This window comes from Poecile atricapillus, chromosome W (genome assembly GCF_030490865.1).
Source record: "Poecile atricapillus isolate bPoeAtr1 chromosome W, bPoeAtr1.hap1, whole genome shotgun sequence".
NCBI classification, from domain to species: domain Eukaryota; kingdom Metazoa; phylum Chordata; class Aves; order Passeriformes; family Paridae; genus Poecile; species Poecile atricapillus.
The window spans coordinates 20,713,817-20,741,458 of NC_081288.1; the positions used below are offsets into that span (position 1 = coordinate 20,713,817).

The 27,642-nt window shown below is 46.9% G+C and overlaps 1 protein-coding gene across 1 annotated transcript; it reads left to right on the forward strand.

The window, feature by feature from the left end:
- Positions 1-10,098: 10,098 nt before the first annotated feature.
- LOC131591829 (SIN3-HDAC complex-associated factor) lies at positions 10,099-26,485 on the forward strand. The gene is made up of 6 exons (XM_058862910.1): positions 10,099-10,217; positions 20,278-20,425; positions 22,040-22,139; positions 23,071-23,197; positions 24,291-24,441; positions 25,308-26,485. The coding sequence occupies exons 2-6, from the start codon at positions 20,298-20,300 to the stop codon at positions 25,468-25,470; spliced, it is 669 nt and encodes a 222-aa protein (XP_058718893.1). The 5' UTR covers positions 10,099-10,217; positions 20,278-20,297; the 3' UTR covers positions 25,471-26,485.
- The last annotated feature ends 1,157 nt before the right edge of the window (positions 26,486-27,642 follow it).

Sequence of the window (27,642 nt, forward strand, 5' to 3'; positions counted from 1 at the left end):
AAGTTTATTATGACCTTCTTACTAAGGTTCATCTGATACCATCTAGATCAGGTGGTTTTTATCCAGTCAGAGCAGTCTCCAATAAATGGAGTATGCTTGGCTGGCTCTGCACTAGAACCAGACCACACATTCAGGTACTGCTTCCTTCTGCCTTCCAAAAGCTAATCCCTGCTGCCTTTAGCCCCCTAGATGTGGTCATGATGGTCAGAGACACCTCACAACCTGAGAACAAGGGATGGTCTCTGTGCCAGCCCCAGCTTTCTGATAAGAGACTAGATTAACTTAGCTGGACACAATGCTTGCAGTTCATTTTCCCAGGACAGAAGACTCCACTCTGCTTCACACACCATGTGTGGCCCTGTGTCTCTTTTGAGACAACTGTGTGGAATGGATGCTGTGGCTTGATGAACACTTTGGACAGTCCTTTGTTGTAAGGTCATTCTATGCTACATGTACTGTGCAACTGGTTAATGCCGAGTACTATTTCTAATTCCCTGTGACTGCTTTAGGGGCATTATTGATCCTACTTGAGAGAAACACGAGTTTTTCAGCAACAGGTTATTGACCACCTCCAAAAAATTAGTTTCCTATTTAATTTCCTATTTCCTATTTTTTCCTCTCATTTCCTATTTAAGGAGAGGGAAGTGCCAGCACCATATATAGAACAGGTGAGTGTTATAAGCCCTTAGTGGCAGCAGAGAATTAGCCCTTAAGGGAACATGTCATGCTTCTTCAAGTGGTTTTTGGATGTTTTCAAGTCTAAAGCAGCCGACATCCCATCTCATCAGACTAATTCCTTAGCAGAGCTTCCCCCATGGATGGTAGCAGATTGCACTTGCCTCGGGCTGCAATGCAAGGTGTAACCAGGAGTATGTGTTCTATTACCAGCTGTTAAAAGCAGGTGTGGCAGTGTTCTTTGTCTCTTCCAGGACCCATCCTCCCTCCAGGGGGATGTCTGCTGTTCATGGGCCATGGAGTCTCTCTGCATGACTGACAAAATTACATCATCCCATTGGGAGATGCTCCACCCAGGGGGAGGAGCCGAGCATTCCTACCCAGATATAATCTGAGACTCAGAACACCACAGGCAGCCTTTCTCCACTGGATTCCCAGCAGAGAGACTGGACCCATTAACACCACCAGAGCTTCAGAGGAAAACTACACCCTCCTACAGGATCATTGCTTCAACAGAACCACATCTGTCACTGCAGGAGGACTGCAGCCACCATTTAATGGGACTGCTACCAACACCCTGACCAACAGGGTGTCAGGCTGTATTCTGACTCTGACAGTGGTTTTTGCACAACTGCATTTTATTTTAACTTTCCTATTAAGCTGTAGTTTTTGGTGTTTGGGTTTTTTTATACATGCTAGTGAAGAGCTGTTATTCCTACTCCCATATCTTTGCCTGAGAGCCCTTTAATTTCAAAATTATAATAATTCAAAGGGAGGGGGTTTACATTTTCCGTTGCAAGGGAGGCTCCTGCCTTCCTTGGCAGACACCTGTCATTTCAAACCAAGACAGCACTCCAGCAACTCAGCCTAAATTTCTCTTAGGAATGTAGTTAAGATGCTACTCTCAGTGTTTTAGCAAGGGCTACATGTGAATTTCACACAGGCAGATGATCCACCAACCACTACAGACTTGGTAAATGGAAAATGAATAACTGCTATCATAACTGCTGCCTCTAAATGGTCCTGCATCATTTAGAGAATGACTTGCCTGAAGCATGATCACAGCTACCTGTTGGAGGGGAGTCTGAGTCTTCCTCTGTGCATTTAAAGCATTAAGAACAGTGGAGCGAGAAGCAGTGATGATGGTGGATTATGTAAACCTAGCAGAGAAGGGTGCTGTTGCAGAGCAGAAGCTGGCCAACATGAAGACACACCAAAACACTTGGGAGGAAACAGTTGTGCAGGCATCACTGAGTCCTGCTGTCCCCCAGAAGGTGGGATGGATGTAGAAGCCAGCACAGGAGCATCCCAGCCTTAAGGGGGAGTCTGGGACTGTGGGCATGGAGAGAGCTGTTACAGCACAGAGATTGTTACAGCAAACCCACACAGTCTTCACCAGAGCTCAGAGGTCTGTTGCTATGGATGGGGCACCTGTGCAGAGGGTTTGAAGGAAAGGGGACTGTGGCACTGACCTGTTTCACTCAGTCCCCAGGAAGCTGGGTCTGGCACACTCTGCCTACACCAGGTTCACATCCTGACATTCTAGTCTGTATAGGGATAGATAAATAGGGGACACTGATTTGAAGTTGACTTCTGAGTCTAGCCATTGGTATCTGTCCCCCAGGTTTCCCAGGACTCCCTAAAAATGTTGTTTCCAGTGCTCCAGTCAGTATCTACGTGCTGATTCAGTGTAATGAGCATGCTGAGAGCCCATTTACCATAGCTTATAAAAGAGGCTTTAAAGGGCTGCTGCTTTAAAGAATGACACAAACAAAACTCCTCCTGTTTTGCAGACCTTCTATGAATGGCTGCTTATTCTAATTTACCTCAAGATGTGCTTCATAAGAGGGTAAGTTTGGCCCGAGTGTGTAAGTGAGAAGCATTTGAACACTTACACAAACAAGTGGGAAAGATCTGGACATTCCCACCTCACACACATCTGCTGGATGGGCACCGACACCCTCGCTCCTGAGGGTGGCAGCTGAGTCCCTCCTTGCCTTTTTTGTGTGGCTGAATTGTCAGCTAAGGTCAGAAGTAGAGGGAACACCCGCTGGCCAGACCTGCAGTCTGGGGTCTGTCTGGGACTACCGCTGGTACAAGATGGCACAGAGGGAATTACCTGGGACTTCAAACTCATTTGCCCACCACGAAGCTGTTGCTCCAAGCAGGAGGGATTTAACCCCCGTTCAAACTTTTTTTTTTTACTACATGGTGTGAATTGAATGTTTGTGATTCCTCAACCCACTCTGAGTGCTGAGCCCTGACATATGCAGGGCAAAGAAGGATCAGCACAAGAGGTCACTTCCAGAGCTATCCAGTTTTCCCACTTTCCTCCTACAGATAATGCAAATCAACCAGTAAATATTGCTCTTGCTTTTGAAACCTTGAGTTAGGACTGGTTCAACTACTGCTAAGGGTACTCATCCTGACAAGAAGAGTCAGTCAGTTCAGCTATGGATAGAGATTTGTTTTGACAGCATGCTGAAAATAGCATCTCAGAAACCACACTGCTAGGTGGTTTTAGAAACGCCTGTTTTCTTAAATGTTTCTGACCAGCCACCTTGGTACTTTGTAGATAGTAATCACTTTGTTTAGTTGTTTTTTCAAAAAATGCCCATGCCTGGAGGACAATGCCATCCCAAGACAGGATCCCAGGGCTCCTCCTCACAGCCTGGTCATGCCTGCAGGCTGCTCTTATTCAGCCAGTCCTGAGGATGCCATTGCTCAAGGAGCCTCAAGGCACTGCTTCCCAAGCCCCCTGCATGCCCTGCTGAGCTCAGTCCGAGCTGGAGTGCTCCCTCTCCCACAGCTCCTAATCAGCCATAACCTTCACAGATAAACCCAGGCACATCCTGCTGACTGAGAAAGAGACAGAAAACTCCAGCTGTGGCTTTAACCAAAGAAACTTCTCTGCGAGGTAAAAGGTATGAAGTATAGAAGTCCTAAACTCTCCTGATTCAAAACCCGCCCTCTCCTTTCTGAGAGGCCACTTACATTTTTCCTGGGGATGGAAATAAGTTGCAAAATGCTCTCTCTGTCCCTTCAGGGCAGTACCCTCTTTCATCCCTTCTTTCCTACAAGCACATGGCGCTGGTCCTCGTGTCCTTGGTGCTCTCTGCATTACGGGACGGTGAATACAGAGGAACTTTCCCGCTGGCTCTGAGACGCCTGTCAGATCACTCTGTGCCCGTGGAGCACTGGGGTCATGCTGCACACAGCCTCTGTGGCTCAGGCTCTGCCACCTCTGCCCTGGAGGCAACATCTGGGTCCCTTGACTTCACTGCATGCTGTAATTTGCAATATGAACAGGCTGTCAGACCTGAGGGACCTCACTGAGGTCACATGTGTGTCCTGGTTTGGGTTTATTTCTCTTTCATCACCCTGTAGAGTTCACTCCTGACTACGAACATCCGTTATGGGACCTGACTTGCTTTTGGGGATCCCTGTGACCAGTTTTTGCTCAAATTTTCTCGAAGCTTGCCCATCCTGCTTCTGCCCTCCTCTTATCTCCATAGCTTTGTGAATAGCTCCTCCTGGAAAGCTTTTTACCTTTTCTTATCTTCTTTTAACTTTAAGAATGGGATGCCTCTGCCCTGAGGAAGGGGGTGTATCCTGCTGTCTCCTCCCCTTTGTGCTGTATTCTCCCTGCCTGCCCTTTTCCTCCACTTGCCCTTGGCTTGTTTTTCAGAGGATGTTGAGTGTCAAATTTGGTTGATTTGTTGCAGTCCAATTAACTGATTCAATCCAATTAAGCTATCTGAAGTTATCTCTGTAATGTGGTGGCTTCATTAGTCAACTCCATTCCCTCCTACCCTTGCAAAAATTTTTGCCTCCAGCTCCTCCCTTCAGATTTTGGCGGTAGATTTCCACTTGGTTCTTGGCCGCTTGATCAAAGCTTGTGACCCAGACTGCAGATTCTGCAGATTTCCTGCAAGGACCAGCTCCTCCAGCTGCCTCCTTTCCTTGGTTAGCCAAGTCTGCCCACAGCTCTTCTTCCTCACCAGAAGACTTGCAATTACTGTGTCTGCCTTCGACAGCTTGGCAAGAAGGTCAGCAATGCTTTATCTTCTTGTGAGACTTGTCACTTGTACCTGAGCCTGGTGTCACCATCCTCTGCCTTGCTTTGGCTGAGTGAAAAATGCACACAGAGACATATTTTTTCCATCATTTCTTTGCCTTTCTGCATTCAAAGTCTGAAATCTGAAATTCTGTCACCTCCTCGAAGTGCTTTCATTCTGCCTGCTGGTACTGTAGATTAAGTAGTGTCACTGAGGACAAACCTTTCTGAAGAAAGAATGGGTGATGCTTTAACCTGGAAAAAAACTGCCTCAAGTTTCTCGTTTTTATTTAGGAGAGTACCTTACACCTGTAAGAAAACCCTTCCTGGCAGGTCCTGTTGCCCCCATGCTGGCTGCTCCCAGCAGAGGATTTCAGGCATCAGATATTTTAGACAAAAACCAATTTGCTTCCCTAGGTGTTTCCATTTCCAAGCATTCTTACTTACCTTCTCAATTCCTGTTGAGAAAGAGGCCAAGATAAAAAGCCTGTCACACTGAAGCATTGCTTCCTAGACACCATGGATGCTCTCCCATCTACCTAGCCTTGCTTTTCTTTTTCTCTCAGCCAGCTGAGTCTGTGTCTGTGTTCAGGGCCATGCAGTAGAATATGGGATTGAGCAGATGGATGTACCTGCTCAGGAGTCTTAGGTTCAGTAAAAAACTTCAAAGAGGAAATTCTGTCCCCTAAGTGTTCCCACCTGAGACCAAGCCTACACAACACTCTCCAAAGGTGTTATCAACTTCCTCTTCCCTAAATATTACTCTGAAATCATCAGTATGAAATCTGGAACTGCTCCCCACGCTGTTGGGAAAGGTGAGGGTCTCAGTTCAGAGGAAAAATCTCTTTTGGGTTTCCAAACAGAGTCTCCATTTTCAGAACTGCCCCAAATGACAGGATGAGGAGGGATAACTTTATTGACAGGAAACAGCCTGGCAGGCAGAGAGGGCTGATCTCCTTAATGGTGTCTTCAAATCGCCTTACTATAAATCCCCACAGAATAGTCTTACTGGCTTTAATAGGTATGAAAGCAATAGTGCTGCAAAGAAACCAGCAGCACTTGAGAAGCTGCATTAAAGGTGTTTAACCAGTAACAGAAAATGGTCATTTTGCTATACAATTTGAGGGATCCTTAAGAATTTAAGAGAATTATCTTCCTCTTAAGGAATTTGAAATGTCAATTAAAAACCCTTCAGGAAGGTTATTATTCTCTGTTAAGACCTAATGGATTTCTTAGGCTGGGCTATAAATGATCTGCCTTGTTCCTAGGAGTAAGCCAGTTCAGGGTCCTGTCTCTCTGAGCCTCACAGCTTGAGCACTTCATTCTGGAAGCATGAATATAATAATATCAATTTGGATTATCATCAAACTTTGCTGTCATTTTTTGTAGCCATCTGTTATTTGGCCTAAAACATAAAATGGTGAAAATCCCATATCTTTATTAACCTGCTTGCTCAGAACTACCAGTTTTCAGAGCATTCACACATTCAAAAAGTTAACATGCTGCCACTTACACAGGCAACGGGTGCAAGCAGAAGCTGAAGAGCTGATTTGTTGATGGCATCTTGCTCTGAAATTGTACTCCTTGGCAAAACCTTATTTACAACTCTTTGTCAATCAACACTTTTTTTTTTTGTTTCCCCTTGAAAAACTCCTGGTAATTTTTTTCAAAATCTTTTGTCCAAGCATTAAGCCAAGGAAGTAAATTTTCAAATTACTCAAGTTACAAGAAAAGCATTTTACAGTAAAGTCTCAAAGCAGGAGCTGCTGCCTGGGTTTTGCCTTGACAGCTGCTCTTCACCTAAAAACAAGTAGCCTATTTGTGTTTACTTATTCATTAATATTGAAAAATAACACAATAGGATCAGATGTCTTGGCTGGCAAATGCCCTACTTTTCCTCTGTGTTAGCACCTCTACCTCAGCATTGATGATTCATGTATGTTTTATGCTTAAAAAGACCTCATGGTTCATTTTATTATTACACCACTGAGATTATTTAGCTTCCCAGATAAAATAATTAAGTGTCCAGGCAGGGAAGGTACTAGTTTAACTGGAACTCAGCAACAGCCCAATTAGTTTTCCACACACATTCTTAAAGTAAATGTTTTTTAGAACTGATATGGATGAGGATAAGTCCTCTGGTCCAAAGCTCATATTCCAGGTCACCTGGGATCTCCATGAAATCCCATATTCCTCCTTTATACCAAGCTCTGAGTGGAAAGGAGGATGCTTAATTTTTTAAAACAGAACCTTGTGAAATGAGACTTTACCTGTAGTGTAAAGATACATGCATTTTTTTCAGATACCTGCATTTTCCAAATTAAACTCCCCAGGTTTGTCCCAAGCTGGAGGCTATTTTTCACCACCCTCTTTCCAAGCAGTGAGGTCAGGCAAGGCTGATGCTGTGGAGAGCACACATGGCTTGCTCAAGGGCAAGGGGCTAGGGGAACCTTGATGAAAGCTCACTAGGTATTTAAGTGCCTTTTATTTATTTATTTGCAAGCTGGCTATCAGCCAAAAATGAAAACTCAAGCCACTGTCGAGTTACAGCATAGCCTTGACATGTCATCAGTGAACACCTCAAGGGAACCAGAGATGTTTCAGAAATGAAGGTTGAAGGTTTGACCATGTTTTTAATTTCTGTGTTGCCATTTGGAATTCTGTGGATAGAAGGTTTGTTTGTTTTTTTTCCTCTGAGAGAACAGGAATGACTGAGCTGTTCACAGGCTGGAGCAGCACTGAATTTGGAAACTCAGATCCTCCCCAGGTTACAGCAACACATGTCCTTGTGAGATTTGGGCACAAAGCTGTGAAATAAATACCAGAGAAGTTGTCCCGAGCCTGGTTTGTTTGCAATCAAAGCCCATCCTGAGATGTTCTGTGAACGCTCAGCATGGTGGTGAGGGCAGCATTTGATTGGCACCAAGAGATCCATTTTGTTCTATTGGGTTCTGCTTGGTAGCTAAGGGAATTCTCCTTGGAAATGTCATTTCATTGTCACTTAGGGATTTAAATGCTATACTAGGTGGTGCTGGACTGAAAGGAATGTCACCAAGGGGCCTTGAGAAGTGTGCTAGAATAAAGAAATGGGGAGATAATGGGAGAAAATCCGGGACAATCACTCCCTCCAATCAAAAAAAAGAGGCAGATGAAATCAGACACATAATATGTAAACAAAAGTTACCAAAAGTGCTGATAGAGGTCCCTAGACCAGTTAAAAGCAGTAAAATTACAGAAATATTTTGAGAAATTATTCAGCATTTGGTACACCTGTGGCTCACAAGTTGAATGTGATTTGGTTCAGCTGTGTTTGGAAGGAAGCCCTGGTACCAAAGGCAGCTCTCTAAGATCATTTAAAAGGAACCCCCAAAACTCAAATGATAAACTGGAGGGTTCCTTGGGAGGCATTCTCCTGTGCTTTGTGCCCAGACTTGTTTGGCTGCACTGAAGAAGGAGATTCAGTAGAATTACATGGATTTACAAGCAGGTAGAGACAATGTAAGATCCTCGGACTAAGGTAAGGAAGAGTAGCTCTCTGAAAATTCCCAGAGCTTAGCTAGTGCTGTTGATGGAAGCAAAAGGATCATTTCAGCCAAAGTTCTTGGTAAATTGTTAATTCTGTGCCTAAATCAGGATTAGAATGTAAAGGTCACTGTCAGGAAAAAGAAAAAATTGTCACAGAAATATTCATTTGCATTATTTCAGTGGTTTACAGTATGCAGCAACACCTTCGTGTGGTGCCTGAGCTGCAGTTGATTCAGTGGGAAACTTTTAAAGTTTTAAGTAATTCAAAAGAAAGGAATCCATATTTGGACTCAGTTTGAGCGCCAGCCCGGGAAGGAGTAGCTCACAGCTTTACTGCAGCCACAGGCTGTAATGGTGCTAAGTCATAACTCCTTAGGTCTTACCTTATATATCACATGCTAATCCGTCTGACACCGTTTTCAAAGGAAATCTATTTCAACATAACCTGCCAGCCGCCTGGTGAAGCAGCCCTTCCAAACTTGCACAAAAGAGTGTGAACCCAAAGGTTGCGATGACGCGGCTATTTAATTCACTCACTGTGACGCTGCAGGAAAAATTACATAAGCCACTGATGACTTTTAAGGCGCTTTAGAAAACGAACTTTAAAATTAACCCGGAGCGGAAAAAAAACCCACTTTCCCTTTTCCTCTGGGGCGCCGTGATGCTCCAGCGCGGGGCTCGCTGCGGAGCGGCAGCGATGGCCACAAGCGCCGCTCCGCGCGGTGGCGACGGGACGCGCCCGCGGGCAGGGGGACAGCGGGTCCCGGCGGGTCACCGGGGCTGGCAGACACTGTGTGCTGCGGGGCTGAGCTGCGGCGATGTTCCGGGGCCGTGTTCGCCGTGATGTTGCGGGGCTGGGCTGTGTTTCGGGGCTCTGTTTGCGGGGATTTTGGGGGGCTGTGTTTGCGGGTCTGGGCTGTGTTTGCGGAGATGTTTGGGGGCGGTGTGTGCGGGGATGTTTGGGGGCGGTGTGTGTGCGGGGATGTTTGGGGCGGTGTGTTGCGGGGATGTTTGGGGGCTGTGTGTGCGGGATGGGCTGTGTGTGCGGGATGGGCTGTGTGTGCGGGGATGTTTGGGGGCTGTGTGTGCGGGATGGGCTGTGTGTGCGGGATGGGCTGTGTGTGCGGGATGGGCTGTGTGTGCGGGGATGTTTGGGGGCTGTGTGTGCGGGATGGGCGGTGTGTGCGGGGATGGTTGGGGCGGTGTGTTGCGGGGATGTTTGGGGGCTGTGTGTGCGGGATGGGCTGTGTGTGCGGGACGGGCGGTGTGTGCGGGGATGTTTGGGGCGGTGTGTGCGGGGATGTTTGGGGCGGTGTGTGCGGGATGGGCTGTGTGTGCGGGATGGGCGGTGTGTTGCGGGGATGTTTGGGGGCGGTGTGTGCGGAGATGTTTGGGGCGGTGTGTGCAGGGATGTTTGGGGCGGTGTGTGCGGGGATGTTTGGGGCGGTGTGTGCGGGGATGTTTGGGGGCGGTGTGTGCGGGGATGTTTGGGGGCGGTGTGTGTGCGGGGATGTTTGGGGGCTGTGTGCGCGGGATGGGCGGTGTGTACGGGGATGTTTGGGGCGGTGTGTGCGGGGCGGTCCCCCGGGGGCTGTTCCGGCACCGGGCGGGGCGGGGCGGCGCGAGGCAGGTGCGAGGGGGGGGCGGGGCGGGGGCGCGCGCCGCGTGCGTGAAGTCACCTCTGCCGTCACGGCGGGCCCCGCCCCCTCCCGCGCTTCCCGCGCGGCCCTTTCTGCCTTAAAAGGACAATGGGGCGCGCGCAGCCGGCAGGGCTCGATTGAGAGAACGGGGCCGTGGGAACGGCGCCTGCGCAGAGCGGCCGAGGGGCGGGCGGGGAGGGCGGGGCCGCGGGCTCGCGTGCCCGCCCGCGCCGGCGGCAGAGCGCGGGGAGCCGGGGAGCGCGCGCAGCGGCGGCGGGAGTGCCGCGCACCGCACGGGAGTTGGTGGGCGCAGCGCGGCGGTGAGTGATGCCTTCCCTTTCTCCCTCCCTTTCTCCCGGGCGGAGGTGCAGGCGGGAGGGAACGGCGGGCTCAAACTGAGTTTTGCGGTTGCTTGTTTCTTGTTGTTCGGGGTTTTGGTTGTTGGGTTGTTTTTTGTTGTTGTTGTTTTGTTTGCTCTTGGTGGGCTTCCTTTTTTTGGTGGCTCTGGGATTTATTTTTTTTCTAGCAGTTGGTGGTTTCTGTTCATCCCAAGTTACTCTCTGGAGTTTGTCCGCAGTTTTGCAGCGGCAAAAAGACTTTGCCGCCTTGAAGCACTTTGACACGCGTGTGGCTTCTGTGAGCGGCGTTTCTCTCGTTTTTTGTTTCAATTAGTAGAGTTTTAAAGGATGTGCGAGCGGAGAGGAACGCCTCCCGCATTGTTGCGGACCCATCCCTAGAACTCTGACTTCTACCCCCCTCCCCCATCCCAAAGTACGATTAAATCTCCAAGTCTTTAGGAGGAAAGAGTAGCCAGTTCCCGATAATTTTACTCCGAAAGCAGCCTCAAGGTGCGGAGAGGGTTTGGAAAACTGGGCTGCTTGGCGATGACGGGCTGCAGGGCGCCTTTCCCGGGCCGCGGCTGCCCTGGCTCGCCACGCGGGCGGCGCGGCCCCGCCGCTGCGGAGCGGCTGCCGCAGGTGCGGCCCCGGCGCGCCCCGCAGCGCACACCTGTAGCGCCCGCGCACGAGTTGGTGCCAGCGGCGTGGCGGAGGGGAGGGGGACCCGCTGGTGCCCGCTATCCCTCCCTCGCCGTGTTTCACGTGGGGAGAGTGGGGCAGTTCTTATTGTTTCCAGTTATCATTAGTAATTCTGGGGGTGTCCGAGTCCGCGCACGCTGGAGAGGGGCAAAACGTGCGGCCGCGGGCTGGCGGCACACGTGGCTGTCGGTCGCGCAGGTCACGGCGTGGGGCCTTCCCCGTCCTGCCCCCGGCCCGGTGCGCGGCGTTGCCGGCGTGGGGACGGTGCGGCGGGCGGCGATGGCGGTCCTGCCGCTCAGTAGATCGGTGCCCGTGCAAGCGGCTCTCGTTCCTGCCGGCGTGTGCCCGCGCCCGGCGCCAACAAGTTTTAACTCGGGGCTCCGGAGGGCTGGGCGGCGGGGCGGCCGGCGTGCCCCCGGCGCGGCACGTAGGCAGCGCCCGGCTGCAGGGAAAACAAAGGGCTCGCATGTGCTGCGGGCGGCGTGGCTCCCCGGCGCGCCGGGGGAAAGCGCTCGTCCGCGCCCGCCGGGGGCTCGGCCCCGGGGCGGCGGGTGTCGGTGGGGTGACACTTGTCGTGCGTGGGACAGTGTTTTTTAGGGGCTGCATGCCGGTTTTGGAGGAGTTTGGAGAGGCGGTGAAACTTTGGATGCACACGCGCTCCGCACGGCACCGCGCTGCGCGCACGGCGCCGGGACGGGCGGGGGGCCCCGCTGGCCGCCCCGGGGCTGCCCCGGGCTCTGGGGGTCCGCGTCGCCCCCGCCGCGGCGTGCTCGCGTTGCCGGGAGGTCTGCGACGGCCCTTTGAAGTGAAACTGTTGCCATGTTTGAATTACGTCAGGGCCGAGCCATAAGGAACCGGCGCGGGGCGGGGGAGAAGGCCGGGGGGGCGGCGGGGCACGGCCGTCACCGCTCCGGAACGGGGGTCCGGGTGCTCGGCGGTGCGGCCGCGGCTCCATCCCCGCTTCCCGCCGCTCCCTCCGCGCCGGATGGGGCGGCTGCTCCGCGACCGCGTGGTGGGGCGGCGTTTGCAGCGCGGGGGCCGCCTCGCAGCGCCCACCTCCGCGCTCGGGGCTTTCCTCCCTGGCGCGCCGCCTTCCCCTCCTGGACTCTTTTAATTTATTTTAGATTTTACTCGTCTTTCGGCGAGTTGAGCGCTTGGCAGCCCCATGGCGGGGCGGGGGGGGGCTGCGGCCACCCGCGTGTGCGCTCCCGCGGTTCCACCTGACCGGCGGGGCCGCCCGAGAAAGTAGGTCGTGTGCCCCGGGGGGGGTCTTTGTTCCCGGCGCCGCCGCCCGCCCGGCCCCGGCCGCCGCTCCAGCCGCCGGCGCTAACGGGGGCAGCGGGGCCGTGCCCGGGGCCACGCGGTGCCCGGCAGGAGCGGCGCGACCGAGCTCTGCCTTTCTGGGCGTTTTTTAGCGCTGTTATTTAGGGTTTGGTGGGATTTTTTTTGTTTTGATTTAAAGTCGCAGTCTTGCGCCAGGGAAGTGCTCCCCGTTGCGCGCTCACTTTGGTGAGATAAAAGTTGTCGTCTCCTCTCGTACCCCCCTGTCCGGATGCGTGTAGCTGAAGGGATTTAAAGGGACCTGCCAAACCTGTTGTTTACTCGGGCCGTGCCCCACGCAGCCAACGGGGCTGAATCCCAGGGCTGAATCCCGCCTGCCCCGGAGGCCCCCAGCGGCGCTTTCCTGGCGGGAACGGCCCCGGTTTATCCTACAAAGACCCTTGTCCCCGACCGATGGCCCGTCCTTCGGACCTAAATTATTCAAATTAACATTACAATTGCAAAAATCTTGGCAGCTAGCCCCACCCCCGCCGGCGCTGTGGCTGTGCAGGCAGGCGATGCAGGCAGCTGATGCAGGATGCTGCCCGCTGCTGTGTCCTGAACACGTGTCTGGGCTGGAGGCCGGGCCCTGCCACCGTCCCCTCGTGGCTGGGGAGCGGCAGGAGAAGGCCCAGCGTCCTGCACTGAGCCCACAGCAGCAACAGCAGTGGCTGTGCTCCAGCACAACTTGCGATGCTCTTTTTTTCCTTAGCGTTTTAATTTGGCGCTTAGGAAGGTGGCAGGCTGACAGGCGTGCACGCAAGTGTTTCGCTCTTTGGACGAGGCAGTCGGTGAGGGTGATGATTCCTCAGCAAACTCCTTTACTTGCTTGCTTCCAAAGCTGAGACTGCTCCTGGCAGCCGTGTGCAGAGTGTGAACACCCCCTTCTCGCCGGTCTGCACGCAGACAGATCCACTGTGTAGTTTATAGCTCTTTAAAATTAAAGATTGCACAAACTCTGCACCCTAGGGACAGACAGTGAACTGGAAACTTTTCTGCTGATACTGGTGGACACTCAGCTCCTCTGGTACACAGGTGAACTCTAGTTTTCTTGTGATCAGTGGTCCCTGGTAGAGAAGCAGTAAGCAACAAGTCGGGATTTTGAAAAACACCCACAGGCACGCAACATCCATCTCCCACTGAAAGTAGGTGGGATTGAGTGCCAGAGCCTCTGGGAAAAATTCCTCCTCACTTCATTCTCTAAAAGGAGCTAATTGCCTAAGTATTCAGTCTTCCTTGAAGAAAGAAATATCATTGACTTCTTTGTAGAAGATGTTAAAAAAGCTGTTAAATTCGCAGAGGGTGAAAACCAAGTTAAAATTGACGGTTTGTTGTCTCACTCATGCTGAACAGCTCTTTTTGTATTAGCTAACTCTGCACTGCGTTGGTTCTTAACACCTGATGCCTTGTACCTCTTTCATAATGACATGAACGACATCCACGGGGTCCTACTTGACAATCAGCTTCATTCTTGCACTGCCTGCAGCACTTGCTTTTTAACACAAAGAAGAAGCCAGTGAGCTGGGACTTGAAAATTGCCGGGACAGGACTCCATTTCACAACTCAAGCCTTTGCATTTCTGTAGAATGTGCTCAGTCCAAAGTCCAAGTGAAATGACCAGTAATACTGCTTAAGGATATGGAAATGTATTTTTTTTAATAAAGTCACTTCAGCTCTTTTGCAAAATAATTACTGCTCCTTCTGTTCAAGTTCCCATCCACGTATGTTATCTTCTTTAAAAGCAACATAAAAGAATGCAGCCAAAAAACACGAACCAAAACTGTTCAGAGTCTCATGATCTCGAGTGGCTGTGATGTGTTTTTGGTAGCAGGTGCTTGCAGACAGCGTCGTAACAGCTGTGCTGACTGCACTCAGATAGGCATCGCAGACTGAACTCCAGCACGTTTGAGAACATCCCAGTTTTCCTTGCTGGGCTCAGGTGCAGGCTGAGCCTGGTGTTAGTTATGCAATAGGAGTTTCAGGCAGGGGGAAGTCATCTTTCAAGATGGAATGTCTGCAGGTGAGACAGGTTTGGAATTTTTTTCCCCTTATGCAAATCTTACTGATTATTGTTTTCATGCTTTGGCCTATCCCTTCTGGAGCACTAACCACATGGCAGTTCAGAGGAACACCCACGTGGCATAGCCTTTCAGTTCTCTAGCTTAAATGAGTTAGGAACTTCCCAGGGAAGATCCAGAAGGTGAGTAGGCTTCTTTATGACTTGGCTCCTTCTGAAAATTTAACTGGGAACAGCTTGTGACCTAGCCAGGATGCCATGGAGACTCAAACATGGGAAAGAAATGTCCAATTTGATTTTTGATATGTGCTTAGTAGTTGCTGCTAGGTGCATCTGCTGTGCTGAGATTTCACTTCAGCAGTGAGCGCACAACAGTAGCTGTGGACATCTATCAGCAAAAGAGTGAGTTACTTATTTTGTCAGAGGAAAGATTCCTGAAGATGTAGTTTTCACCTTTTTCTGTTTGGCACAGCTCATCAAGTGACAATTCCACAGCATGCTGTGACATTCCAATGTTCCTGGTCTGTAACGGTTAAGTACAGATTTCCTCCAGGTAAAATTGTTTTGGGTGGAGAAATGAAGGAAAGCGGAAGGAAAATCTGAGGATATAGGGGACCAGAAGAGTTTACAGTATGCACAGTTCCAAGGTTATGGTTGGTTATTAGTACCTCTGTTTTAAACTATAGGGAGATATGACAGTAAAAAAAAATATTGCACATACTGATGTTGCATTTTCAGATGACTCCAGTTAGATTGGTTTCCTACTGTCCTTGGAGGATTCTGGCTCAGTGCATGTTAAAATGTTCTTTTTTTAAGGGATCCAATTTTAACTTCTCTTCCAAGGTTTTTTTGCAGCAGCCTGTAAGCTCGGGGGAGGTATGTTTATGTTGAGGCTGCTCTGATACACATCAGTTACTCTGTTGTACAATTCTCTGTCTTAGAGTTGATTTTCAGTAGAGGTATTGCAGTTTATTTCAGCAGAGGGGCAGGCCCAAGAATTTATTGTGAGACAAGCAACTCTGCTTCTGGTGCTGTAGACAGCTCTGGAAGCATTTTCCATGTGTGTGCTGCCTGGGTGTATGCTCTTGCAGATGCAAAAGCCAGAGCATCTATATTCTTTCTATATTAAGGCATCTGTTTTGTTCCCTTTAAAAGGAAAAGAAATTGTATAATATTGTCTGTGTCTTGGTTCCAATGAAGTGCTGTGGGGATGGCAATTATGAGATTTTTACTGACAGGAACCTGCTGCATCAGCATATGTAGGGTAGATGGTATTTTTCTTTAGCCCAGCTTAAGGGAGGCTGTGCCAAGGCTGTTGTGTACACAGAAAGGGAAATCAAATCGTTGTTCTTCTCTCTGACAAAGGTATTGGCAGTTCTGAGTTGCACAAAGAGTGAAAGATCCCAGGTCAGAGTGGGGAGATGGGAGGAGAGGAGGATACTGTGTATTAGGACTGACATGCCTCCGCTCTCCCATAATTCCGTGGAATGTTTCTCTTTCAGCTTTGCAAGAAGCAGGTGAGCATGTTTGTTCCCACTGGCCTGGTAATTGTGTTACAAAGGGAGACAAGCCTGTCTTCTAGGAATTCCATCCTTTCTATTATAAAAGGTTTTCATTCTTCTTGGGTGATCAGAAAGAATGCAAAAGGAATCTGGAAGAGCAAATGAAAGTGGCTCAGCTTACTTTAAGATCTGAAAGAGTTCAGAAGGTCTTCCCTAACTTGAAAACTTAATGAGCATCTGAAGCAATGCCTCCTTTTCATTTAGATCATCAAATTAAATTTTGCAAAGAAAACTTAGCACCAAATTCTAGTCCTGACACGTAACAAAAACATGAAACCATTTTCACACACATGCTTCTTTGTACCAGCCTTTCACAAAGGTAATAAGCAGGGTGTGGGGATTTTTTTTTAAATTTTATTTCCCACTACTTTTCCTGACTCTTCCTGACTTTGCCATTCTTTTTTGCAAGACAAGTTTCTATTTTTGATGCTGCTTTTTCAAAAGTGAGAGGGCAGAAGAATGGAGAGAGCACTTTCCTGGAGACTTTCTTGAGCCCATTCAAGTTGTATAAAGCAGAATTTGAGAGAATAGCAGCTCCTGCAAGGAGAAGCTGTGGAGAGGAGCACCAGGGTGGGAGGAGGATCACTTTTCCCTTGGCTTGGGGGAATACTGCTTTCCAACTAGTGCAGATAAATCTTTATTTCTGCAGACTGACAGATAAAGCTCTGCTAAGATTTCTGATTCATTTTTGGATATATGTCCCTTTCACTTCTGTGCAACTGCTCATGTATTTTAATAACCTGCTTAAATTTGGCAAATAACAACAAAGTTAAGTAGCATTAATAATATGCTTGGATTTGGCAGAATTACATTGTGTAATGCTTTTTGACTTCTAAGCAAGTTACTTAGTTTCTACTTGCCATCTTTTTTATCTGTCCCAAATTTCACATGATTAAAGTTCCACAGCTAAGATTCAGGTGTCAGGGCAGCCAGCATCCTAACTACTTGGTCCTAATTCAAGATCTAAATTGCAAAGCTTTCAAGTTAAACCTTTTAAAGGACACAGTGGTATTTACTTCTAAGTCCATATTAGTTATTAAGCTCTCCAGCTGACAGAATATTTGGTGTATAATGGTCAAATGGCAACTGTTTAGGATTAAATGTGTAACTGGAATGACACCTTTCATTTATAACTGCGCTTGGATGCAGCTGTCAGAGAAATCTGTTTGACTTGTGGTTTTGCTACTAGCTCTTCCCCATTCAGGCATGATGTGTGGTAATACCATTGCTGACCATTCATCAGGGGGAAACAGATGGCACTAGTTTCCCTTCTATTGAAGGATGGTGTTGAAAGGCTGCTCCTGTGAGAATGGCAGCAATGATGCAAGCCAAAATATTTTCAGAATATATGTGTTTTCCATTCTTTGCCAGAACATTGATTGTAAAACATGCGTCTTATTCTACTGTGGTGTAAATACCAGCTGGTGACAGAGACCATCTTATCACTGTCTGGATTGCTGGAAGAAACCGGGTCAGAAAGTAAACTACATGGTTGATAGTTGTTTCTTGCCATGTAGCAGTCAAGATTTTCTTCCTGCTTGAGTTTGGCAGCACTGATAATGATGAACTTTGTGTCTGCAATTAGTCCTTGACTTTCTAAAGTACCAAACCACAGATTTAGCATTGGAGTAGTCAAACAACATCTAAAATTGCTGTTTGGAAGTTGATAATTCCCAGGTGAGCACCTGTTACATCTCCAGAGGCTTGTTGAGCAAGATCCTCAAGAGCATCTCTTGAAGAAGCACATCAGGTGCTAAGAAACTAAATACTCTAGATACCCTCTTGTTTATTTTCTTGACAGGTCAGGAATATTTACCTGATTTGTCTGTGCATTCAGTTGCTACACATCCAGCAGGGGCTGAGAGTAGTTCTGAGTCTAACCATCCCTCAATGAGCTTCTTTTACTTACTAGATCTACTCCTGGCCTTCAGGCCAGTGCTGTACTAATACAGGGAGCTGTGTATCTCTTAAAAAACCTGACACCATTTGGGGTGAGTTTGCTGGATATTTGCAGAAGTTAACCTTGGGAGAATGTAGCCCTAGGTGAGCTCCTTGTGCTCTAAATGTGAAGAAAGAAATTGGTCACTTCATCCTGTGGAAGACAGCATGAGCTGGGACAGGAGGGAAGCAAAGACTTATCCTCTCCATCTCTCTCCTAGACCTGGAGGATCTCCCTGACATTCGGCTTGAGCAAGTCCCTTGCCATCAACAGGCTCTAAAAGGTGAAAATAAGTTTTTGGAGAGTTGAGTCTTCCTAAATGTTGGTGCAGTAGTAATTGCAAAGAGCCATAATCTCAGTGAGCACCAACTGGCCTCGTATTTGCTAGACTGAAGTACAAACGCATACATTTTCAGCTGGAAACAGTTTCCTTAATGGATTTTTTGTCAGAGTATTAGCCAACAATATTGGATACAATTTTTACTTTTCTCTTGTTCTTGGGAACCTGGGAAAACTGCATGTTTATTTTGCTGTGCTCCTGCACTCTTGATCTTCTCCTCTGGGATGGAGGGATGTATTTTCACCTCTGTGTAGGACTGTGGCTGGGCTTGGGTGGTTCCCTAGCTTTTGCTGTGGTCCCACAGAAGTGTGTGGGATCTTTTCCTGTTGCACACAATCTCCCTGTCAGTCAGATGAGTGTGATGGTGGGTATGGTTGTTTTGTGGAAGCGTGTCTCTGACCTCACCTGAACCTGCCTTTCAAAATATTTTATTGCCATAATGATGTGGCAAGTCCTGGCAGAGTAGATGGAAGATTTCAGATTATTTTTCTCTGTACCACTGGAAGGTAAAAGGATTACAGCCTTTACCTTTCTGAAGATGGAAGGTCTGGGGACAGATGTCTATGCCACAACTTTAACCAGTAGCCTGGGTTGGGTTACTGGGACTTGGTAGTACCCCACGAATGATGGAGTTGCTCCTGTCCTGAAAGTCCTTCCTGAGCGGCTGGGTCATTCAGTAGTTTTTTGTTAGCTTTGTAATGAATTCAGCAGCTTAGCCTTTTGTGTTACTTGTATGGCTCCATCCAGTTTTGGTTTTTTGAAAGCAGAAGTTCTCAGCAGTGGGAACCTATTCTGGAGCTTCCTGCACAGCCAGAGGCCGGTCCCCTCTCTGAGCGCTTGGTGCGTGGTGAGCAGCAGAGGCGGCTGCTCGCTCCTTGCAGCAGGTGGCGGAGGCAAATCTTGCACCAGGGTCTGTTCAAAAGAGAACATCTTGGAACAGTCCCTGCCTGTGTTATGAGACAGATGCTGTGTGGCCTGTGAGGACTTGCTGTGTGTCCAGGCCCAGTGCCAGGAGAGCAGCAGCTTTGCTCAGTTGTTGGTTTGGGTTTTTGAAGTGCTGTGGGAACCCTGTTGGCTCTGACAGGGCTCAGGCCGTGTCCGACTGTGCCGAACAGGAGTCTGCACTGGGGAACAGCCGACCTGGGGCAGAACTGCCAGCATGTGTTGAAGAGGTCTTTGTCGTGGTGGCTGCAGTAACTAACTTGAGAAGTTTCTGCCTGGAAAATGGCTCCACTGTATGATACCTGCTCTGGTAGCAAATCCCAGCCTTGGCGTACTGAAAAGAACAGGCAGATCTCTGAGGGCAGGAAGGCTTTCTTGGCTTTCTGGGCTGGCACCAAGTTTGCAGAGCTGGTGGTTACAGAGCAGCGACTTCCCTGTGACTGGAATTCCGTCCTTATTGGCAGGGGATGTGTGGTAGGCACATGCTGAGGTGTGCCCCAGGATCCTGCTCCCTGGCCCTTTCTCTCCTAGCTAGGTTTCCTTCCCATGGAAAGCAGGGTGGGGAAGGCACGAGGGCAAGAGCAGAGCATGTGCTGACATGGAGCTGGGATGCTCACCCAGGCCCTGAGAACAGAGAAGTGCTCCCGGGTCCTGCAGTGCAGACAGGACCATTGAGGGCTGGGTGGGACTCCACCCTGCTGTTTTTAGAGCAGCTTTTCAGGTATGTCTGCCCTACAGCCTGGGGGTATGACTGCAGCTCATTTAAAATGACTCCTACTCATTCTCAGCAAAGTTTGCCAGGGGTGTTTCCAACCAGCAGTGGTGGTGGTGATGATGATGATGTAGTTCAGTGACCCAGAGTTCAGCTGCCAACTCCTTATCCATGGGTTTGGGCAGGTTCCCATGGCCTGTCCTGCAGCCTGTTTTGCCACATGCACAGTGCTTCCATTGGCCAGGTGGTCTGTGTTCACACATCTGGGTAGGGCTGTTGTAGATGCGCCCTTGGAGTAGATTTGTGCAGTAAATGATCTTATTATGGGTCCTACTGGGTATTGCTTAATGTTCCAGCTGTTAATTATATAATTTTTTTTAACAACTGCATTCTAGGTGCATCTGTTCTTCTGAGGCAACGTGGGATTAAAAAACTACGCCCTAATCTAGTAGGTTTTTTCTTTCATTATCTAACAGTGATAATTAACATCAGTTTCTGTTTGTTTTCACAGGGTACAGCTGGGAGGAAAAGATGTTTGGCTTTCACAAACCGAAGATGTACCGGAGTATAGAGGGCTGCTGTATTTGCAGAGCTAAGTCTTCCAGTTCTCGTTTCACTGACAGCAAACGTTATGAAAAAGATTTCCAGAACTGTTTTGGGTAAGATTCTCACCTTAGTAGTTCTGGCATTGATCTCTAAGCTGCAAACCTGATGTGTTGTCCTTCTTGCTCTGAAAGCCTGAAAGATTAATTTAGCAGAGGGGACTGGTGGGAAAAAGCTGCCTTCAGCTTCCTCACAGCTTTCTTGGACAGGCCAGGAGGGTCTGAATCTTCTGCTGCTGTGTATGCTACCTTTTGATTTTCAATCTGCTGTCACTGCCAGGGGAGAACTGGTAATTCAAAACAACAAAGGATCAGGCTCGTGTCTCTCCTACCTCACAGAGCATGCAGGGATTTTAGACTGCTCTCAGACTATGCATTTATTGCTGGTTCCACAGAGGTGTAAACACATAAAGTAACAAACTCTGCAGATCCATGTGAGCTTTCTGCGGCTCTGAAGATTCAAGAATGTTAGATAAAACTTGATGAGTAAATATTTAGCAGTTTCAGCAGGGTTTATGCAGAGTACCCTGTCAAATGTTGTTCAAATAAGACACAGCAATGTGTTATTAAAACTTCTCATTGGAAAACCCTTCTGCTTGGCTTTCCAGTTAGGTAACGTTACTTGAAAGCATTGGTAAATAAAACTATAAATACTAGAGATTTATTGCACCAGTTACGGTGATCTTTCAGTTTTTCAGAATACTTTTGAAGAGCTTTGAAATTTTGTATAAAATTCACAAATTCCCTCCACTTTTTCTAGAAACACTCTTTTCATGTAGTCAACTTTAGAGTGCTTTGTATTTACCTTGGATTTTTGTACACAAGTCTGGTGGTGACAGTTTTTCTCGTATTTCTTGACCACTGTCCTTGGCAATGAAAGGCTGTGTGCAGATCCATTGCTTTTCTTTGGTGGTTGTTGTGTTTAACTGCAGTACAGCAGCTTGCAGTTTACCAGGACCATCCTTGTTGTGCTATCTGAAATATGCTAGCCAAGGTAAAAATGCAGACTAAACACTGGGCAAATAATGGTTTTCTGAGCCTGCCTCATTCATCTATAAATGATCCAAAGTCTTCCTGTTTAAATAGGTGAAAAATTCTACAGTGTTTCCCTGTTATATTTCTTTTAGCATGGATTAGCAGTAGAGATGATTCCTGAAGAAAGCCTGTTAGAGGGAGCAAGTATTGCTGTCATTCCAGTGACTGCTGTTTTTGAAACCTTATCCTGTGCTTGTGTGGGAGTGTGTTAGGTGGTGTTTGTTACTCATCCTTGAAGCTCTGTGAGAAAGTTAAGACCTGAGTAAGCTTTTGATGTTTGTTCCTAAGTGTACGTTTGAATAACATGATTATTCCTCCTGCTTCAAACTAACCAATCCACTGCAATTGTCTTGGTTTTGGGAGAAAGAATTCCAAAACCTGCAGGCGATGGGACTGTTGTTTTCAGTGTCCCTCTGGAGGCAGATTGTGACACCTTTTATTTCTGTGTGGAAGAATGCTGTCTGAAAGTGAGACCTGGTCTTTAAATGGCACTCTTTGAGCATCCCAGATGAATTGTAATGCCAGAAAAACAGAACTTCAGAACTCTTCTTACTCATCAATTTTTATACTTCTTGCTGTTACCAAGTGTGCTTTTATTAACAGCTCTTAAGTGGTCTTTGCTTTTGTCTTTACCAGGCTCCATGAGGCTCGCTCAGGAGATATTTGCAATGCCTGTGTTCTTTTGGTGAAAAGATGGAAAAAATTACCAGCAGGATCCAAAAAAAACTGGAATCACGTTAGTAATTTATTTCTCTTCCGCCCCAAAACTAGCTCTTTCTAGAGAGAGGAGGTGATGGCAGGGGTTTGGGGTTTGCACTTGTGTCCACACTCTCCCTTCCCACCCTCAGCATCTCTAAATCCTTCCTGGAGTATTTACTGCCATGTGGCTCTTACCTGCTTATGTGCAAATGGTGATTATGCAAGCCTCAGATGCAGTCACAGGCTGACTTACCTTGTAATTCCTTGTTTTCACAAGCTCATAACTTTGTCCAAAAGTCTCTTATGACATTCAAAAAAAACCCCAAACATTTCAGGTTTGGCCTTTATCCAAAATGGGTTGCTTTTTTTTTTTTCCCAAGCAAAGTGACTTGCTGAAGCAACACATAAATCAATCTCATTTGATCAGATAATTACGACTAATATCTTGCAGCTATTTTCACTCATATATTCTGTTTTGATACGTCTAATTCAATTCAGGTCTAGGACTGGGAGGGATGATCAGGATTCCTTGTGTATATAATAATCTTTATCCCGGATGCCTTGATAGTAATGGGAGTCAGAACTATGGTTATTACTACCACTAGCTTTACTCAAAAGTTAAATTTATGATTAAAAAAATCTCCAGGCCAAATCCTTGGCTGACACTCTTAACAGACCTGTATTAGCTGAAACAATTATCTGGTTCTAAACTGAATGTGCCAAAAATGGGAAGTTGGCAAAAGTTGAACCAAATGTGCTTTTTAAACTAGTTTGCTGCGTTTTCCTGCAGACAGAGGCTGCGATTTAGCCAGATTTAAATGAAACATAAGAGTGTCAGTGCGAAGAACTGCTTTGGATTAAATAAAGAGGTTTTGAACACCTTCAGCCAAGTTAATACCTTTGTCTTGACTGGGGCAATATCTGGGCATGATACACAAGTATTCTGACATGCATTTTCTCTGTTCTAGGTGGTAGATGCCAGGGCTGGACCCAGCCTTAAAACAACATTGAAACCAAAGAAAATGAAAACTCTGTCTGGAAGCAGAATAAAGAGTAATCAAATCAGCAAACTGCAAAAGGAATTCAAGCGGCACAGTAAGTGAATCCAGAGAGATTTTGGCGATAAACTTCAGCCTCCCCTAATACAGTTCACTGTTAACTAGCCAAGCTGAATCACCCTCTAGATCTGGTTGTGCACTCACACGTTTGGGCTCTCCCTGTTTCCAAAAGCTCTTGTGCTCTGAGAGCTTGTGTGCAGGGTGGGCTGCAAAACAGGTGGGGAAGTGGCAAGGGGATGTGGGGAGACTTGGCTTGAAAGTGCAGGCAGTTGTAGCTTATGTCCCACATTTAAATGACATATCCCTAGAAAGAACATCTTGGGCAAAGATCTAATTGAAACTAAAGATGGAAGAGGCTTCTCTCTGCTTTCAGTAATGTGCTATGGCCATTTTCAGCTCTCTTTTCCCAAAAAACATTGCAGTCTTTTTCTTCCATGCGTACTTTTAAATCCTCCCTTAAATTCCTACTGTGTTTCCTTATACCCTCCTCTGCCAGTCTCAGTGATTTCTTTCCAGTAGTACATGGACTCTCCAAACAGATTCGGATTCATAGCTTTCCAACAAACCATCTGCCAGTTACGCTGTAAATGTGTGTCAGTACTTAAGGCTTTTCTTCTAAAGCAAACCTTCCAGCTTCTTAACTGTTGCTGACTTGGTCTCTCTCTCTTTCAATTATCCTACCTAGTCAGAAGGGCAAGTCTCCAAAGAATCAGTAAAGGCCCTGACCCAGTGAGCTTTTATCTCCTCATTCAAGGCACTGTACTTAATCTAACTTGTTACTGTAGCTGCTAGAGATGACTGCTGATAGGTAGGAGAGCAGACACTGTTAAGGCGTGTGTCTGCACTGAGTCTGTAGTTCCTAGTCTTGATCCAGTAAAAGCTCAATGCTACCTAACACATAATGAGAATATGTGTATATATATTCTCCCTCCAGTTCTGAAGTCTGTTTCACTAATCCTGGCATTCTCTATATTGAAACAGGCAGGAGCAAGTGAAATAAATGGGCTGTTGCTGTTAGGTTTTTCTTGTTAAATAGATCACGTCTGTGCCTCTTCCCAATCTACAAGTCAGGAGGAGGGTGAGTCGTTGGATGCATGTCCTGATCCTTGAATTTCTTCTTTTCCCTGCAGATTCTGATGCCCACAGCACGACTTCGAGTGCCTCCCCAGCTCAGTCACCCTGTTACAGTAACCAGTCGGACGATGGCTCTGACACAGAGCTGAGCGCTGGGGCCAGCAGAACACCCGTGTTCTCCTTCCTAGATCTCACATACTGGAAAAGGTAAAAAGCAGCAGGCAGCAAGTTCATTTTGCATACATGCTGCTTGATTCTGCCTCTTCATCTTGATTTGGTATAAGGATATAATTTAAGTCACATACAACACCTGTCTGTCGACACTTGGAAAGAAGTGCCTTGTATTATTATTTTCCCCTATCTCCATTCAGTTCCTTAAACACTAAAACAGTTGCTGGGAAATATTTTTGCTGGTTTTGAGAATAGCAGATTATATTCCTGTCTGTCATTATCTCTTCTTAAAACTATGCCCTGTAGATATGTGTTGCTACATACAAGAGTGCTCTCAGCTTGCCAGCAAAACGTAGCATTTGATTTGGTTGACCTGTGATGGTAGTCATTTGGAAAAAAAATAAAATCCTGGAGTGGGAGGAAAACCACAAGGTTTTCTGGGAGCTGACGAGCTTTTTATCTTTTATTACATGTTGTGACACAGTAATCCCTTGTTTAGCTAATTGCTCAATTGAAATTGTTGTGACTTTGCTGCCTCCTCTCAAATAATGTTTGCTAGTGCATTGTAGTCAAGGTTAGTTCAGCCCAGATGGTTGTGTCTGAAACTTCTCTGGGAAGCAAAGTGGGAGACTTGGTTTTGTGTAGACATGTTTAGGTATTTTCTGTCTTTTTTTGTTTGTTCTCGTTGTTGTTGCTGCTGTTTTGTTGTTTTTTTCCCTGAAGACCTGTTGTGGATTTAGATACAGACTTGTTTTCTGTTTGTGAGTAGTCTTTTTGCCCCTGTCCTCTGGGCTGGAGGCTCAGTTAAAATAGTGTCTGGGGTCAGACTTACTTTTTGCATGTTTGTGAATTCTGTATATTCTAAACAGACAAAGTATCTGTCTCCCTGCCATTTCTTCCAGGCAAAAGGTCTGCTGTGGAATTATTTACAAAGGGCGTTTTGGAGAAGTCCTCATAGACACTCATCTCTTCAAACCTTGTTGTAGCAATAAAAAGTCTGCCACTGAAAAGCCAGAACAAGAAGGACCCCAATCTCCAGCAATCTCCACCCAAGAAGAGTGGTGACTTCCTTGGATAGCTGCAGAAGATTATACAGATCCTCTTATTCTCTGGAAAAATACTAGAAAAGTGACTGTTCACTTTGGACACCTGCTATGCTGCCAAAAGACTATTCCCTAGAACTATTTTGGGTTTTACTGCTACAGTTCCACAAACTCTGAAGCCAGTTTGTATCCTTTCAGAAAGACTGTACATAATATTTAAGATGCTATGGAACATTTGGCAAAGCTGAATGCTGCTGCAAGGTTGTCTAATTTTCCCCCAAGCTCACTTCCCAAGTGAATATGAGGATGGGGTTTGTATATTAAAGTATATGTAGTTCATGTTTCTGTATTGAAAGAAGCAGTGGTTGTAAGGCTTTTGTTTTTTGTTGTTTTTTGGGTTTTTTTTTCCTTCTTTAAAAGTTGGTTGGCAAACTTCCTAAATTCCCAAGAAAAATATTTCATTCTTAGACATGTATGAGTCAATAAGATGAACTAATACATAGAAATGTTATAAGTCACCTCTCTAGTTATATAAATATATATTTTTAAAGGTGTGACGATTTCACCCTATACTACTGACATAACAAAGACAAATATCTCATCCCTCCTATGTGACACAGACTGGTAATCTGCAGACATCTCTACTTCAAGTGGTAGCTATGTGAGAAGGCTTCCAGCATAAAAGTGCTCTTGAGAAGGGGTGGGAGAGCTCTCCATCTTAGCTAAGGATTGAGATTTACCTAATAACTGAACGTAGCAAAAGGGAAGGTTACTTCGTTTTCAGCCAGCAGCAGACACTCTGGGCTTGGTGTAATAACCTCTCATGGTTAGAGATGGACCAAGAAACATCTTGATGCCCAAGTCAGGTGTAGATGACAGCCAAAACTGAGTAACTGCTCTCTGTTGGACCAGTGCAGCTGAAATGTGACCACAAACAATATTCCTCCTGGGTTTGGACCTGACAGAGAACCAAACCCCTTGCTAAGCAAATCAGGCCCTGGTCCAGGGACATAATCTGGTTCCAGCCTGGGGTCTGGATTCACAATAACTGTTTCGAAACCTGTCCCCTGCAGTGCTTCTCTGTGTTTGGGTTGTGTTAGGGGTTTTTTTCCCCCCCTTTGTTTGTTTAAGCAACTGCCAGATCAACGCTTTTGTGAATACTGAATCTGAAAAGTTCTGCTAAGAATGGTGCTGTGCTGAATCAAGGCAGCAGCTCTGTTTGCATACGCGATCAAAAGATAATACTTTCTACACAGATTCCCAGACAAGCTCATGTGCAAATCATTGTGACGCTCCTTCAAACTCTGCTTTGCCTGTAGGGTGGAAGCAGCTTTCCTGGAAGATTGTGCTGCGGTTTTAGCTCCCAGTTGCTTCACATTCCTTTTATGAAGGTTTAACTTGTGTGAGTTGGGAATTCTGCTGTTTGTTTGGTTGGGTTTTTTTCCTGGTTTTAGGGGGAGGGAGGATTTTTATTTTTTTTCTCTTATTCTGTTGGGATATCCTGCAATGGATTGCTACATGGTGTGATTCTTGGGATGTCCTGTGTAGGGCCAGGAATTGGAGTCGATCCTGATGGGTCCCTTCAACTTGGCATATTCTATGATTCTGAGCTTTCCTTTTTTGTGAGAGTCATTGGCATAATACTGTGGTGGGTAGGGTTTAGGACTGGATTTCCATGTAGTCTCGGCTCCTGAAACGGGAACACTTAGCAAATGAAAATATAGATAGGGAAAGATGTGCAGGTTTTAAGAGGAGCCTCTACCCTCAAAGCTTTTTTTTTTTTCTTTCTTTTTTCGTCTCCTGTTGGGTCAGCCAACCTCTGGAGAGAAAGAAAATCAGGGGAAACAGGGCTTTGACTTATCACAGCCTTACAGCTTAGAGCTTTCCTTGGACTCATTTTGCTTTTCCTAAACTTTGAGGTTCTTAAGGGAGGACAAAACTGCTTACCTTGCTTTTATTCTCAACCAAATAGAATCTTTCAGGTTGGAAAAGACCTAAGCCCCTTGAATCCAGCCCTAGATATAATGGATACTTGATTGTATAAAGGCATAACTAGGTTGGTCATGTCTAATAAGGGCTTGAGCAAGAGTCGTCGCTGTGTTTGCAGACACCTATTTCATGTGAATTTGTGTTTTCAGCATCAGTAATTCTGTACACCTAAGAAGGCTGCAGTGTTGGTGGTAGGATGTGCTCT

What these genes read in the sequence shown, in the direction of transcription:
- LOC131591829 (XM_058862910.1), top strand. Translation starts at nt 20,298, where the DNA reads ATGTTTGGCTTTCACAAACCGAAGATGTACCGGAGTATAGAGGGCTGC. An exon ending in AAAGGAATTCAAGCGGCACA is followed by an intron (nt 23,198 to 24,290) that starts GTAAGTGAATCC and finishes TTTTCCCTGCAG; the next exon opens with ATTCTGATGCCCACAGCACG. An exon ending in GATCTCACATACTGGAAAAG is followed by an intron (nt 24,442 to 25,307) that starts GTAAAAAGCAGC and finishes CATTTCTTCCAG; the next exon opens with GCAAAAGGTCTGCTGTGGAA.